Source organism: Astyanax mexicanus, chromosome 2 (genome assembly GCF_023375975.1).
Source record: "Astyanax mexicanus isolate ESR-SI-001 chromosome 2, AstMex3_surface, whole genome shotgun sequence".
NCBI classification, from domain to species: domain Eukaryota; kingdom Metazoa; phylum Chordata; class Actinopteri; order Characiformes; family Acestrorhamphidae; genus Astyanax; species Astyanax mexicanus.
In genome coordinates, this window is record NC_064409.1 from 5,490,879 (window position 1) to 5,507,643 (window position 16,765).

General features: G+C 35.0%; 1 protein-coding gene across 2 annotated transcripts; it reads right to left on the reverse strand.

Moving 5' to 3' along the window:
• Positions 1 to 926: 926 nt before the first annotated feature.
• optn (optineurin) lies at positions 927 to 15,481 on the reverse strand. 2 transcript variants are annotated; one of them, XM_022671810.2, is made up of 14 exons: positions 15,330 to 15,481; positions 13,736 to 13,887; positions 13,208 to 13,407; positions 12,303 to 12,458; positions 11,491 to 11,555; positions 11,066 to 11,197; positions 8,026 to 8,146; positions 7,809 to 7,924; positions 6,787 to 6,936; positions 4,881 to 4,965; positions 3,662 to 3,817; positions 3,423 to 3,565; positions 2,835 to 2,923; positions 927 to 1,900 (listed from the first exon to the last, which is right to left on the reverse strand). In XM_022671810.2, the coding sequence occupies exons 2-14, from the start codon at positions 13,866 to 13,868 to the stop codon at positions 1,791 to 1,793; spliced, it is 1,656 nt and encodes a 551-aa protein (XP_022527531.2). In that variant the 5' UTR covers positions 13,869 to 13,887; positions 15,330 to 15,481; the 3' UTR covers positions 927 to 1,790. The 2 variants fall into 2 exon arrangements, with proteins under 2 accessions (XP_022527531.2, XP_022527532.2); XM_022671811.2 differs by having other exon boundaries at positions 15,334 to 15,477.
• Positions 15,482 to 16,765: the final 1,284 nt, after the last annotated feature.

Below are 16,765 nucleotides of genomic sequence, written 5' to 3' on the forward strand. Positions count from 1 at the left end.
AGTGCGAGTATGTTGGGTGTGCTGAGGAGGGTGTTGAAGGTACACCAACCTGATATAAGTGATGAAAGCATAAGTCAAGAAAGCATTCAGGTGCATGTGGATACTAGCGCCCCCATGTGTTGGAACAGCACGATACTGGGTGCAGGGTTTGTATGGTCATGGAAAAACTGTAAAAGTCATAAAATAAAAAAAATGGAAATTTGGAAAAAGAAAAATACCCAAAACGACTTGGAAAAATGTATGGAAATTTGCTTTATTATTCTTAATGTTTCCTTTTATTGACTGAGAAAAAGGTGGTTGGTTGGTTTTAAAATATATATTTTTAATGTTTGGGTAATAATCTGAGCGAATTTAGTTATAGTTGAAGCTAAAACTCCAGTGATAGAGAAAAAAAAATGCTGATTACTTCTGTCTGGCCTCATTCAGATAAATACATCTCAAATGCATCTAAAAAAAACAGAATATCATTGAAAAGTTTCTTTATTTCAGTAATTCAGTTGAAAAGCGTTTATTTCTTTTATTGTTGATGATTATGGTTTACAGCCAATGAAAACCCTAAAATCAGTGTTTTAGAAAATTAGAATATTATATTATAAGACCAGTTGGTACTGTTGGCAGTGTGGGCAGTGTGCCAAGTCCTGCTGGAAAATAAAATCTGCATCTCCATAAAAGTTGTCAGCAGAGGGAAGCGTGAAGTGCTGTAAGATTTTGAGGGAAAACAAAACTGCACTGACTTTAGACTTGATAATAAAACACAGTGGATCAACACCAGCAGATGACACGTCTCACCAAACCATCACTGATTGGTGGAAACTTCACACTAGACCTCGAGCAGTTTGGACTGTGTGTCTCTCCACTCTTCCTCCAGACTCTGATCCCTTGATTTACAAATGAAATGCTGAAAAAAACATTGCACTCACTGATGATTCTGATTCAGATTTATTTTATTTGCTTGTACAGATTTATAATCACAGCTGAATGTGTACAGCCACAGTTCTGTCCATCCATACTTATATATATATTTCCTCTACTTCTCTGCAGCAGTAGTCAGTTAGCGAAGAGGAGACACTACCCTGCCTAAAACAGTATGAAAACACAACTTGTTAAAGTGCTTTGTTTACAAAAAAAAATAGTTTTTTAAAGCTTAATCCACCCGTTTATACTGAAGCGCCTGTATATTCACTCCAGTATAAAATAAACAGGTTAATAAATGTTAACATAAATATGCTACCACTAGATTTCCTTCCCATTAGGTATAAACTACACCTTATTCAGAACATTTTTCGGTAAAGGCAATCTGAGTATAGATCAAAAACAAAACCATCTTCCTCCTGAGATACAGACATATACAGGGCTATATCACTCATTTTCCCCTCTAATTATATTTATTTTATGTATTAAACAGTCTGAAATCACTAACAGCCTCCCAAAGCTTAGACAATAGATTAGCCTTCATTCATCCTGTCATTAAAAGACATGTTTTAAAGCTATAATATCTATTTTTTTATTATTATTTCACCACACAATATAGATCAGTTCTCTGCCCTCTTCAGTTTCCTTATACCCTTAAACCATCTGCTTTAATGCCAATGCCACGGATTAGACCTGCAGAACATGGTTAGAATAAATAATAGAGAAAGAAGCCTCTATAAGGAGATTACATCAGATTTCAGCATCTAATTTGAGGTTTGGAGCATCGTCACGTCCTATACCCAGCGTGTCCTGCTGAATGAAGCACACAGAAGGAATAATCCTGATTGGGCGGATGGTGCGGTTGCCAGGCAACAGGTTTAGATGATGCAGTCCATGATGTGGATCTGCAGAGAGTCCAGATCCGGCAGGACTTCCTGACACTTTGGACAGGCATGCTCCGGGATGTTCACCTGCTGCTGCCAATCAACTGAAGAGAAGAGATTCAGACGTCATTGTGCAGCTACAGAAAACCTTCATATAAGAGCTGTTAAAACATTTATATATTTAAACACTGAATATAACATAAAAATTTGAGAATATTCTTATTAAAATATCAGTGGCATCAGTATGAACACCTATAATTTAGCTTCCACAGTGTAAGTAAAGAAAAGTTAAAAGAAAATCAACCCAAATGTTTTTTAAATATAAATTTAAAGCTTTTTTTAAGGTGTTTTCTGACTCCAAATTTATGTAAAAATGTGTTTGAGAATCACAGCTAAGTGTATATTTACATTACATACACTCCTGTTGTTGTATTATTAAATAATGATAATAAAATTAAAGTAAATCTCAGGTTATTTTTTCTTGTAAACACTAATAATTTTAATAATGGTAGTGGTAATTATTGTGTGTTCCTGTGTGTTACAACATTAGCTCTCTGAAATCTTTTATATCTAAACAATATCTGGTCAAATATTAAATATACATTAAATAGATGATATTAATAAGTATATTTTTATTTATGTATTTTATAGATAATATATAAAAATGAACAACAGATCAATCGATTATTAAAATAATCGTTTTGTTGTTTTAGCCATATAAGGAACAATATGGATTCTGCTGTAAACAGCTTAGGAATAGTTTAGGAAAACGCAGCGACCCGCTTCTGATACAACAGCTCACAGACGCAGCCTTGTGCTGATCCACATCACCCTAGGAGTGATGAGAGGAAACAGCGCCATCTACTGTACTGTACCCAACCAGAGAGATCAAGACTCTCAATTGTGCTCTCTCAGGGCTCTGACAGCTGATGGCAAGCTACATGACTGAGATCATGAGATCTCCCAATCATAGTGGCAGCGCTTTAGACCGCTGGATGTGTGGATGTAAAAAAACAGAGAGAAGCAGTAACAGGGTACCTCTGCCACTCTGCAGCTGGTGAGGTGAGGAACCTCCTGGACTCGCTCCACGAGACACATGTCTCCTCTGCATCTCACTCATGGACTGCCTGGATGGAAAATACAACAGTTCTGTGTTTAATAAAAACGATTAGCAAACACAAGTTTCTAAGTAGGCAGAAAAAAATGTTTTATAGATTTAGGTCCATAAATACTTGGCCTTAAGTTTTTTGTTAAGTGGTTTTAAAATGAAACAAGTAAGATCTAACTGAACAGTAGAATTTCAGTTTTAATTTAAGGCTTTAAACATTTAGCTTTTCTGTACATAGAAAAAGTCTTAGATCTTTGAGTTTAGCTCATAAAAAATAGGAGCAAAAACAGAAATGTTGTGTTTATATTTTTGTTCAATGTAAATTAGCGGGACCATAATTCGTCCAAGACATTTTTTTTAGCCAGGCAGTGTAATTCAGTATCTGTCCATTAATTATTTTAATGTCTTTAATATAAATCTTTAAATTTCAATATTAATCTTATAAAATAAATGAAATAAAGTAAAACAATGAATGAGAAGACTGGTACTGTAGATCAGTCACTCATGTAAAAACTGACCTGCCCAGTGAGTCCATCTCTTCCTGTAGCTGGGTGTTCTGTTTCTTCACAAACTCCAGCTGTGCAGCCAGACGCTCCTTCTCCTCATGGATCTTCTCCCGCGCTGCACGCTCTGCATAGAAGTCTGAGGAATACACTTCCGCCTGCAAAGCACACAATCATACATACATACAAATAAAGCACCATATCTCACTAAATACATCATCTAATAATACATCACAACCTCCCACAGTTCACACCTGAGCCTGGAACACAGATATCGTCTCCAGCTCTTTCTCCTTCTGGAAGATCTCCTGCTTCATCACATCAATCCTCTCCTGTTTATCTGCAAGAGCCTGCTCTGCTGCAGCCAGCCTGGCCTGAAGATCAGCATACTCATCCCGGGATACACAGCCCTGAACAGCACACACACACACACATTATCATGTTGGCCTGAATACAAAAATAAATTAGCTATTTGTTGTTAAATCCTGTGCTTAGTTTCATTATAAGCCTCTCAATCAGTTACTATTACTTGGCTGTCAGAAGTTTTAATACATTTTAAATCTGCTTTTTTACAGTTGGTAAATATAGCAATATCTGTAAGTATAAATAAAGAAACAGGAACATGTGAAACTAATATATTATATAGTTTTTTTTATTGTTGATGATTATGGCTTAAAACCAATGAAAATTAGAATATAATATAAGACCAATTGGTACTTTTGGCAGCGTGGGCAGTGTGTCAAGTCCTGCTGGAAAATGAAATTTGGGAAAACATTGTGCTGACTTTAGACTTAATAATAAAACACAGTGGATCAACACCAGCAGATGACATGTCTCTTTATCCAAACCATCTCTGATCATCAGTAAATTTTACATTTCATTTGTAAATCAAGGGATCAGAGTCTGGAGGAAGAGTGGAGAGACACACAGTCCAAACTGCTCGAGGTCTAGTGTGAAGTTTCCACCAATCAGTGATGGTTTAATGGAGAGACATGTCACCTGCTGGTGTTGATCCACTGTGTTTTATTATCAAGTCTAAAGTCAGTGCAGTTTTGTTTTCCCTCAAAATCTTACAGCACTTCATGCTTCCCTCTGCTGACAACAACTTTATGGAGATGTGGATTTCATTTTCCAGCAGGATTTGACACACTGCCAATTTGTCTTTTATGATATTTTAATTTTCTGAGATACTGACTTTTAGGTTTTTATTGGCTAATAAAGAAAAAAAGCTATATGATATATGAGTTTCACATTTTGAACTGAATTACTGAAAAAGTAATTTTTCAATAATATTCATTCATTCATTTTTTGAGATGCACTAGTACATGCCTACTGAACGTAAATTAGACATATAAAACTCTCCCTAAAACACTAACCACAACTAGACCAAATTTGACATGGTAATAACAAAGAACAATACTGCAAAATTACCATTTTATGATGTTTTATGATAAGTGAAGTGTGAGCAATTACCTCCTTTTTCTTATTATCTTCCTTGAGTTCGTTATAATCCTCAAACAGTTTGGTGTAAGCGTCTTTCAGCTGTGCCAGATTATTCCTGTTGGGTAAAGAGAAAATAAACAGAGAAAGATGAGTCATAGTTATTTTTCATTCTAGACACGTGAAACTTCTCTGCAGTAAAAGTCAGATTTATTGTTTTTTACATTCAGTATTAAAATTCACTGCTTGTCTCATTAGTTGGTATATTAACCCAATCCTGTTTGCTAAATATTCAGACATCCAATGAAACTGATTAACATTTTGCCTAGAAATCATTTTATGGTTAAAATATTTACTATAATGTACAACTTGGCACCTCAACTGACACCTGTTCCAAAAGACAATAATATGAAATCTACATATCAATGCCGTTACCTGACTATACTGATAAATACAATATTAAATTTGATTAAAATTTATTTTTATAGAGCTTTTTACAACAAATGTCGTCACAGAACAACTTTACATATATAGGGGTTAAGAGTATCTTATGAGTAAGCACCATGTTGATGGTGAAAACAGTGGCAAAAACTCCCTTTCACTAATGCCAAGCTCAGACTACACAAAATTTTTTTCCCTCACGATGTTCACTATGTCAGATTACGCAGATATTTTCGTTTTGTGTCATTTTCGGGGGACTGGCAACACTACACGTTAGTCACCAACCAATCCTCGTCCACGTCCTCGCGTGAGTTCGTAGGTCATCGCGGGGAAGAAGCATAGAATCTGAGAATCACGGCTACAGAAGCCCTTTGAGTGATGGAAGTGCTTTTGTGCTCAGAAAAACAAAAAAAAGAAGGGAAAAGCGACTGTGGGCTCATTCCTGGGTGGCCAGGACATTATGGACATTACATGCTTTGTGTACTCAAGAGAGAACTTAAGGTATGGTAAAGATGTAGCTACTTAGGTTTCAGTGCCTGTTAACAGAATATTTCATGGATGAAGTAGATTATTAGATGATTATTAGATTATTTTTCTGTTTTGCTGGTCCAGAGAACTGCAGAAGCACTGTGCCGCTTTCTTTTTCCATGTTTTCCGTCTTCCTATTGGTCAGAGTCCGGGAGCGCGTCGCGGAGCAGCGTGTCAAACTAGGCGATAAAATACAAAAAGTTCTAACATCCTAGTCTTTTCGTTGAATGTCGTTCATTAGAGAAAAAAAACTTTAGAAGGAGCCCATCCTCCTGCGGTCGAGTGTGAGTAGGTACTGAACACATGCTCAGTGTTAATGTTAAATTCCAGGCTGTTTAAGCTTCTGTATGTTCAGCTATGGAGTTTGATAAAGCAGGACTACATCTCAATGGGCAGCAGGGCAGTTTAGAGCAGGGGTGTCCAAACTACGGCCCGTGGGTCATTTGCGGCCCGTTTCCTTTTTGGAGCGGCCCGCAAGGTATTTTAGAAATAGAATGAAAGTTGGCCCGCTTTTAAGCAGGTTTTTATAGTGTGAGATTCAAATTTATGAACGCTAGGTGTCAGAAACGGGCCAAAGAGTCGGAGAGAGTGCGCATTTCTAGCGCAGAAAACTGGGCCAAAGAGTTTAAAAGTTGCCGTAATTAAGGAGTTTAATATTAAGAGACATCATTAAACGAAACATCAATTTAAAAAATCTTAGTTTACACAACACTGTCAAAGATAAATAAAGACAGTGAGTCAAGTAAAATGGTGTTTACAAAAAAAATAATCAGGAAAATGTATTATTTAAAGTGGTATATTTCATTATTTATTTTATTACAGAGTCTGTGGCCCGTGACTTCAAATATATTTCTCCTTCTGGCCCCCAACAAAAAAAGTTTGGACACCCCTGGTTTAGAGCAAAGCTGGACAATATCATCCTGTATCCTGATTTAAAATGCAAAAAATAAGCCCAGTGCAGTGATCTGACCTCTCATCCTGAGCTTTCCTTTGTTCCAGTTTGTTGGCGGACTGCATGCTCTCCAGCTGTACCTTCAGCCTGTCATTCTCAGCTTGCATCTGCTGTCTCTCGCCCAGCTGAGTTCTCAGTGTGCCCAGGTCCTGCTCCTGATCCTTACACCTGCAAACAGAAGTTGAAGGATTAACTCAAGCTTTTGACAAACTAAAAAAGTAGTGTACCTAGAGTTCCAGCGGTCTAAAGCACTGCCACTATGATCGAGAGATTAATTATTCGAATCCTGGTCATGCAGCTTGCCATCAGCTGCCAGAGAGAGCCTGAGAGAGCACAATTGGCCTTGCTCTCTCTCTCTGAGTGGGTACAGTAGATGGTGCTCTTTCCCTTCATCACTCCTAGGGTGATGTTGATCAGCACAAGGCTGCGTCTGTGAGCTCATGTATCAGAACTGAGTCACAGCGCTTTCCTCAGAGCGTTAGCGCTGTGATGCTACTTGGTAATACTGCATCAGCAGCAGTTCAAAAAGAGGAGGAGTCTGGCTTAACATGTGTCGGAGGAGGTATGTGATAGTCTTAAACATCCTTGTGTTGTGGCACCACTAGTGATGGGGGATATACAGCTGAATAGCAGCTGAATAGGTGAGACAATTGGGAGAAATGTAAAGAAAGAAATGTCTAAAAGTAAATGTAATGTAAGGAAAATGCTAATGTTGATAAATTTGGGATGCTTCAGGCTCTCTGTTTCAGCTGCATATATTTTATATGGCTACTTTTAAAATGTAATGAGTAGAAAGTTCAGTGTACAAAGTTCATTTTCAGTGTGAAAATGTAAGAAGTAAAGGAAAAAGTCGTCTGAAAATAAAATAATTATTCCAGTAAAGTATACATAACAAATATATCTACTCAAGTAAGGTAACAAAGTATTTGTTACTTGACACCATTGATTAATATTAATACATAATCTGCTGAATGAATGATTCAGTGATTAGTGATTTAATGGTAATAAAAACAGATTCGATGTGCTTATAAATGGCGAACCTGTCCTGAAGGTTCCTCTTCATGTTCTCTGCCTCATCCAGTTTACTCTGAGCCTGCTGCAGCTCCTTAAACAAGTTCATCATCTGAGTCTTCATATTCTCCACCTCAGAGGCAGACTGAAACACACACACACACACAGTTATACAGATACGGGTATTTATAAATGATGCAACACTTCAAACACTACCTCAAAACCTGATTTCAGCTGTGTCCTCACCTTGTCCTTGTCCTCCTGAAGGTTCTTGCTCTGAGCGTCTGCAGCTGCTGCAGTGCTGCAGGGCAGGGATGTCTGTGTCTCGCTCTCAGTGATGGGCAGCTTTAGCTCCAATTCTGCAATCCTTAATGACAGATAAACATGCTTATTATAGGCATTTACATTAATGTTGGAAATATATCAAAGCCCTTAAAGTGTATTCGAGGACTATTGCACTATTACATACAAAATCCTTGTGTCTTTAAATCTGATTCTTTATCAGCTGTTCTTTCAGGCAGGCATTTTTGTCAATTCTTGAATCTTGAAAAGTTACTTTTTTCAATAATTTAGTTCAAAATGTGAAACTCATATATTACATAGATGTATTGCACACAGAGTGATCTATTTTAAGTGTTTATTTATTTTATTGTTCATGTTTATGGATTACAGACAATGAAAAAACCCAAAAATCAGTATCTCAGAAAATTAGAATATTATATAAAGACCAATTGGTACTTTTGGCAGTGTGGGCAGTGTGCCAAGTCCTGCTGGAAAATGAAATCCACATCTCCATAAAAGTTGTCAGCACAGGGAAGCATGAAGTGTTTCACTGCACCAACTATATATATATATATATATATATATATATATATATATATATATATAGTATATTTTTTCAGGCAGGCATTTTTGTCAATTTTCTGCCTAATATTTCACACCCATATATTTAGGACGTCTATTCAAGCATTACATACAAAAATGTAATGCTTGATAAAAAACGATACTAAAAATGCTAAATGTAATTGTAATAGAAATTATAAAAAAAAATTTAAGTAAATCTGCAACTCTCAAAGTATTATGATTAAAATCATGAAATTGTCTCTTTCCTAAACTTTCAAAATACAAATCAAACAGTCTGTGTGCTCCAAACCTTTTGTTTTATTATAGTTCTCTATTTTTTATGTACATTTCCAAACATGCAGAATTTTGGATTAATTTGGGTTGATTTTGGGTTGTTACTGATCTGAAATTATTAAGTGGAGTAGACAGTGAGTCTCCAAAGCCCTTAAAGTTTTCAGGATGTAAATAAATTATTTTACTGCAGTGAAAAAGGTTTTTGTATCACCTACACCTGTAGCCCAGTGTTAAATTCTGTTTGAAATCCACTGAATGCTCTAAAATAACAACTTTACAGTAAAATAATGCAGTAAAAAAAATTACACCTATAAATTTTAACTCTAAATCGGAGCTTATGTAAAAACATTATTTTATTCCACGTCATTTTGATGCATTTCTACTTGTTCAATCATCACTGAATTTTAAAACAATGTAAAGAACAGATTTTATGAAGTTATATCAAACTACACTGAATTTTAAAACAATGTAAAGAACAGATTTTATGAAGTTATATCAAACTACAAACATGAAGAGACTGGATATAGATGTTGCAATTCAACAGTTATAAATCACTGGTGGATTCTCACACTTTCAAACAAGCTTCAAAGATTAAAAAATGAGGAAACAATAGAATCTCTTGCTCTTCTTTTTTCATTTTAGTGTTGCAAGTGCCTGTTGTTGATTTATCCACTGAGCAATAGTCAAAGCAATCCTGTCACTTAACCCTGCTTTATCAGACAGATAAAATTTAAAGTCATCCTTGATTTCAACCTTGTAATCCTTGTATGTAAAAAAAACATGAACACGCAGTGTCGATGATGTAAAGCACTATTTTTTTTTAAAGCACCAAAAGTTGTTTCAGAGCTAACAGCACCCTCTTGAGGATTTTTCAACCTGTTAAACATGAATGAGTTAATGGTGTTTTAAGCATTTCATAAATTCATAAAGGTGAACCATGTATAACCTGTAAGAACAACAGCACATATTCTCAAACCACAGCCTGTTCCTGTACCCTTAAATAACTTTGACACGCTGCTTCCCTTTCACTTTCATTTTTCTTTCTTTTTTTTTAAGTGTAGAGTGTTTCTTTAAAGTTTTCTCGACCTAAAAGGTGTGTTTTTTTAAATAGGGTTCATATACGCTTTAAAATTAGGGGTGTGACAAGACACTAATATCACGAGACGAGACGAGACACGATACTGGTTTCACGAGAACGAGACGAGACGAGATTTAAAAATAAAATTTTAAAGAAAACGTCAAAAATAAAAAATACTATTTTACTACTATATAAAATACTAATACTATTTTTTAACTAGTTTTATTTGAAAAAATCATATAACGCACACTTAACAGACTTTTTCTCTCACACATTGATTCTATAAGAAATAGAAATAAGAATAAAAAAAAAAAAAAAACTTTTCTAGGTCTTATATAGTGCAAACAATAAGTGCAAACCACATCCAGTCATATTAAGACTAGGGTTTGTGTTTTTTTTTCTCCTACATCTCTTGTAATTTAACTATGCAGAACCATAACCAGTCATATTAAGACTATGCTTGAAGTGCAAACAGAGACAGAACATTTTTTTTAATACAGTACAGAGTTAAGGGATTAGTACAACTGCCTATGAAACAGTCACATGTAGGATTTACTTACAGTATTTATATATGGTTTGTGTCTTGTTGGTCACTCTGTTATCGTTTATTGTTTCCACTGGAGCCAAAATGCAGCCAGACATACAACTTAAAAGTAGCAGAAGCCTCTTCTCTACAAATACCTGAATTTTCCTCTTCTGCTGATAGCTGCTCTCACTGCTCAGCCACCACACTCTATCGCTATCGCTACTGGGTTGCCAGATCCCTCTTAAAAAGTCCACAATTAACTGTTTTTTTCCTGCGAGACCGGGTTAAGCCTGACGAGAAAAATAGTCACGTTTTAATCTCGCGATATCTCGTGCCACGAGATCTCGTCACACCCCTACTTAAAATAGATTTTTTTTCCATCGATAAACTGAAACACTAAGATTTTAGAACAAATTTCCATGACTTGAACTTTTTTATTTTTTCAAAACTTATCCAGGCCTGGAAATTGCCATTTTTTTAAATTCCATGACTTTTCCAGGTTTTTATGACCATAAGAAGCCTGTTTTAAGAGTGTGTGTATCTACCTCTTCATAGCAGCCTGAAGCTGGATCTGCAGTTGCTCCTTCTGCTGGGTCTCCTGTCTCAGAGACTGCAGGAGCTGGCTCACTGTCTGCTCCTCCGAATCCAGCCGAGATGCAGCCATATCACTCTTAGCCCTGCATAGCATAATATTACAAGCACTGTTCAGTACATCCATCTAGTTGAGTTATCATTATAATAAAATGGTGTAAAATGCTAATATTGTCAATCTAATATAAGAAAAACAGCTATCAAATATTTTTTTTTAATCCCAGCCTTAGGTGCCTATTGCTGTCACAACCCTGATTAAGTACCTGGAGAGATTTCTACATATCAAATGAATCAAATCAAGCATATTAGAGCTATAAATACAACAAATTATACAGAGTTAGAGAGAGAACCAATGTTTTAACAGATAAACTTAACATACGTGCTGGAAGAAAAGGGATCTTTCTCTGCAACAGGCAAGTCTTTGGTTACATTCATCTCACCCTCCTGCAGAAATATATAAGGTTAAAAAAATATTGAAACCTGAAAAGTTATTAAACACACAGAGTGATCTATTTTAAGGGTTTATTTCTTTTATTATTAATGATTATGGCTCACAGCCAATGAAAACCCAGAAATCAGTGTCTCAGAAAATTAGAATATTATATAATAAGATCAATTGGTACTTTTGGCAGTGTGCCAAATCCTGCTGGAAAATGAAATCAGCACATATATACATACATACATACATGCATGCATATATATATATATATATATATATATGTATTTTTTTATATATGTTAATATATATAATGTCTAATTTATTCAAAGTTACTTAGAAGCATCAAAACTACAAAACATATTCTGGTTTGTTTAACACTAAATAATTAATAATTTAGCATGTGTTCCTATATAGCTTTAATGTCTCCAATATTAAACTTACAATGTAAAAATCTAAAAAAAGAAAGAAAACACATTGAATGACAAGAGGTGTGTCCAAAACGTTGACTAATGTTTGTAATGTTAATAAACCCGGACCAGTGTCCTACAAATTTTGTCAATTTCCCTGATAAATACATGGATATAATGCAGCAATTACCAGGTTTATCATTAAGCTGTGTTGGACTTTGGCCCCTTAGTTCCCAATCAAATATAGCTTTTGTTATCACATCCAGTATACATATATATACATATATATATTTGTGCAAAATATCCAGCGATATTTTGCTAAATAATTTAATGGCATGTAATTACCGCAATGCGAATCTCAATGAAGGAGTCTTCTGGTGATCCTTGACCCATTTTCAGCTGGAGTTCAGAGTTCATAGCCACCAAATCACACTTCTCCGCCTGCAGACGCACAATCTGACCCTTCAGCAGCTCCAGCTGGGCCTGCATATCACCTTCTCCCTGAAGCACAACATGTTTATCTTCATTCATCAAATTCCACACAGAACGTGAAGGCTAACAGTCTCTATCTAAGTTTTCCAGCTGATAAACTTGATATTTTAGACATTGCATGCTTTCTAGAACATATTAAAATACAGTTCTGGGGGGAAAAAATAAGAGACCATAAAAAATTATGAGTTTCTTTGATTTTACCAAATTGAATACCTCTGGAATATAATCAAGAGGAAGATGGCTTATCACAAGCCATCAAACCAAACTGAACTGCTTGATTGTTTTGCACCAGGAGTCTAAAGCATAAAGTTATCCAAAAGCAGTGTGTAAAACTGGTGGAGGAGAACATGATGTCAAGATACATGAAAACTGTGATTAAAAAACAGGTTGATTCCCTCAAAAACTATTCAAACTTTATGAATATGAACTTGTTTTCTTTACATTATTTAAGGTCTGAAAGCTCTGCATCTTTTTTATTATTTCAGCCATTTCTATTTCTATTATCCATTTTTCGCAAATAATTGCTCTAAATTACAATTTTTAATTTGGAATTTGGGAGAAATGTTGTCTGTAGTTTATAGAATAAAACAACAATGTTGATTTTACTCAAACATAAACCTATAAATAGCAAAATCAGAGAAACTGATTCAGAAACTGAAGTGGTCTCTTAATTCTTTCCAGAGCTCTATATACTATTATATATATATATATATAATCTAATACTAAACAACCCAAAAGAAGCATGTGAAGTGTCTCACCTCCCCTGCACCAGTATGGCTCTCCAGCTCCTGCACTCGTTTCTTCAGTAGCTCATTTTCAGAGTCTAGAGCATGCACTCTTTGCCTGGCCTCCTCAAGGCGACTCTCCAGGAAGCTTCTCTCCTCTTTCTGCTTTTCCTTCCACACAGTCAGACCCTCAAACCTCTCCTTCATTGACAGGTTAGTCTGTTTAAGCGCCTCTGTGAGGAAAAAGACAAGAAAAATCCATATTGTTTAACATTGTCCCCCAGTCTGTTCAGACCATATATGGGAACTTGAAAAATGATAAAATAGCTGATAAAAAAAAAAATAGAAATGCTCCAAAAACTGAAAGTTGAATGTTCTTCTATTTTATCTTTAAGATAGTCATTTAGAGATGTGAGTTTTTAAAATAATAATAAAGGGAAAAAAAAGCATCCTTCCACATCCAGCCTCAGTCAGAAAGAAGTGAGCAGCTATTGGCTGTAAAAACTTTAGCAGCCTCTGATTGGTGCTGTGATGTTCGGAACAGCATAGCAACAGGCTCACCTTTCAGCTCCCTGTTCTCCTTGATGAGGATGTTCATTTGTTGAAGAGTCTCCTCCACATGGGACGTGGCTGCACTGTGGGACCCTCGGGGTGAACTGAGGTCCCCATTCACCATGGGCGAACCCGATGCCATTTTACTACAGCTTGCGTTTCTAAATGAAGAAGAGACAATATTTCAGGATAAGGAGTTTTTAAGGAGGAACAGAGGCCCACACACTAGCTGTATATATGTAGTTTATCACCATTCAGAAAAAAAATATTGCTATACATATCGTATAGCACCATTCAGCTAAAAAAAAAACATATATAATTATATTGTATATCGCCATTCAGAGAAAAACTTTTAAGATACACATATATCATCTCATATAGCTCCAGCTAAATATTTTTGATATATTTATGTAGTATATCGCCATCAGAAAAAATATTGAGATATATATTCATATATCGCCATAAATATAAACAATATTTTTTGCTGAATGGCAATATACAATATATATTTGAACATTTTTATTCTCTGAAGATATACAATTTTTGTGAATAACGATATATATATATATATATATATATATATATATATATATATATATAAATATATATATACATATATATATGTATATATATAGAGAGAGATATCATGCAAAAAACAAGATATATATCTTAGTATATTTTTTTATGAATGGCGATATACAAAAATAATATCAATTTTTTTTCTCTGAATGACAAATATTAAGATATATATTGTATATCATCATTCACCAAAACTATTGATATATAAATATATATAAATATCGTCATTCAGAGAAAAAAAATACAATATTACATTTATATATCGTATTTTATATACAATATATAATATATATATATATATATATATATATATATATATATATATATTGAGATTAAGCTCCATGTGGGTTCTTTTTTCTACTTTTAGGACTTTAGGAAAATCTGGTAATGTTTTAAGTCCTATTTATGCAGAAATATAGAACATTTTAAAAGATCCACATATTTTTAAGCACCACTGTACCTGAAGATTGATTTGCTAACTACTACTAGACAAGCAGCCATACTGTCTGTAACCCTTTAAACAGTGCAGTTAATGCTGTCTGAGGTCTGAGGTTGATGATCCTGATGGCCTGAACATGATTATGGACTGTATGAGAACTTTTATTCGTTTCAGTGACAACAAAACAACTACCATACCTTTCTACAGTTTAAAGAAAACATTTAATTATGGGTATACTCCTGTTTTTACACTTTAGGTTACTTTTGCTTTCGGTTCTCTTAGCTAGTTAGCTAGCTAAGTTAGGTTAGGTTAGGTTAGGTTTTGTGTCTGTAAAAACACACTGAGTGCCCAGTCTAAACCAGAACAGTAATAAATTAAATATTAAGCAGCACAGGTCCCAACATAACACAACTTTTAAACACACAGCCCCTTTTTTCAGTATCTTCAGTTTCTTCAGTATCAGCAGATTATTATCGCTGCGCTCCTCAACTCCCCATCAGAAACCCGGGTTAAACACTCGCTTTACTGAATACAGCACACAGACAGCCCGCTAACTAACAGTTGTAGTGCTTCAGGATTACTCACCAACCTTCACTTCTCTAATTCAGCGTCTCTCTCTCCTTCTATTCTTCTCTTTTCTCTTTTTCTGCGCACTTGTTTGGGAAAAGCAGTTTCCTGGTTCTGACGTTTCTCTCAGGTTTCGTTGCCTGGCTCTCGCTAAGAGAGATCCGCGCAGGCGCAGATCTGCACATCACCCGGACTGGACTAAATGGACTTTTTTTTTTTGTTTTCGTCCAGAAATGTATTTTGAGACATTATTGATTATATATACAATAGCAAACATATATAACTCTGCTCTGTAATGTAATTAACATTAGTTCAGTATTTCTTAATTTCTTCTTAGAAATGAGTGTTTACAACAACGCAATCAGCATTATAATACAATTAACATTAGATATGTTTTTACACCTCATATAAAAATAGATTTTTTTTAGAAAACAGTGTTTATATACATATATTCAACAACGCAATCAGCATTATATTACAATTAACATTAGATATTTTTTCACACCTCATATAAAAAGAGTTTTTATGAAGAATGAATGCATTTTATATTGTGCATCCAGATACCCAAAAGATTTTTTTGTTTTTGCGTCCAGAAACCCTAATTTTTTGTGTTTTTATTTAGGAAATTAATGATATAACATATTCACAAACATCAATTAACATCAATATTTATTCACACTTCATATAAAAAGAGATTTTTTTTTTTGATAAATGATTAACTACCTTTTTTTTTTTTTTGCCTCCAGAAACCCCAAATGTTTTTCCACATCCAGAAAAGCCAAAAGCTGTTTCTTTTGGTCCAGGATCCACAAATGATTTTTTTTTTTACATGGACAGCCCATAACATAACAGTCAGTATATAAAGTAATGACAATGAAAAAGTTTGTAGACTATTATTGAAAGAAACTTCAAAAAATTCTAATGAATAATCTATAAATAAATCTATTAAAATAATAAAACATAATAAATCAAGGGTTTAGTTAGTTAGTATAGTTTTTATTTATACATATGTGCATTTTATTTATTTATTTTTATCTTAGGCATTGTTTATATTCTCCATACATTCCTTCATAAAAATAATTTCCATGTTCAGTGCAGCCCATACTGGTGAGGAGTTTGCGGAGCGGCAGTCCGCATGTGTTATAGATCTACTTTCCTTATACGCATGCGCTGGACTGCGGGCATGGCTGCTGGAGCTCCTCCCCAGTTTGTCCCGGCTCGGGATTTCCCTCCGCCATCAGCGCGGCTTTCCGCACAGTCACCTCTACCGGAGTCACGCGCCGCGCTGACGCACCGCCGAGCTGCGCGCTTTCCCAACATCACTACATTCATGGAGATATAAAACACCCCCATCTACAAACATACCGGCAACACGACTGAAACAAATTAACTATATACTGAAAATTATTGTAAAAAGCCAAATAAATTAGTATTAGTATTTTAAATTAGCATTG

What these genes read in the sequence shown, in the direction of transcription:
- optn (XM_022671810.2), bottom strand. Translation starts at nt 13,868, where the DNA reads ATGGCATCGGGTTCGCCCATGGTGAATGGGGACCTCAGTTCACCCCGA. An exon ending in TTCAGGAGGACAAGGACAAG is followed by an intron (nt 7,925 to 8,025) that starts GTGAGGACACAG and finishes TGTGTGTTTCAG; the next exon opens with TCTGCCTCTGAGGTGGAGAA. An exon ending in CCAGCTGCAGAGTGGCAGAG is followed by an intron (nt 1,901 to 2,834) that starts GTACCCTGTTAC and finishes TCTTCTCTTCAG; the next exon opens with TTGATTGGCAGCAGCAGGTG.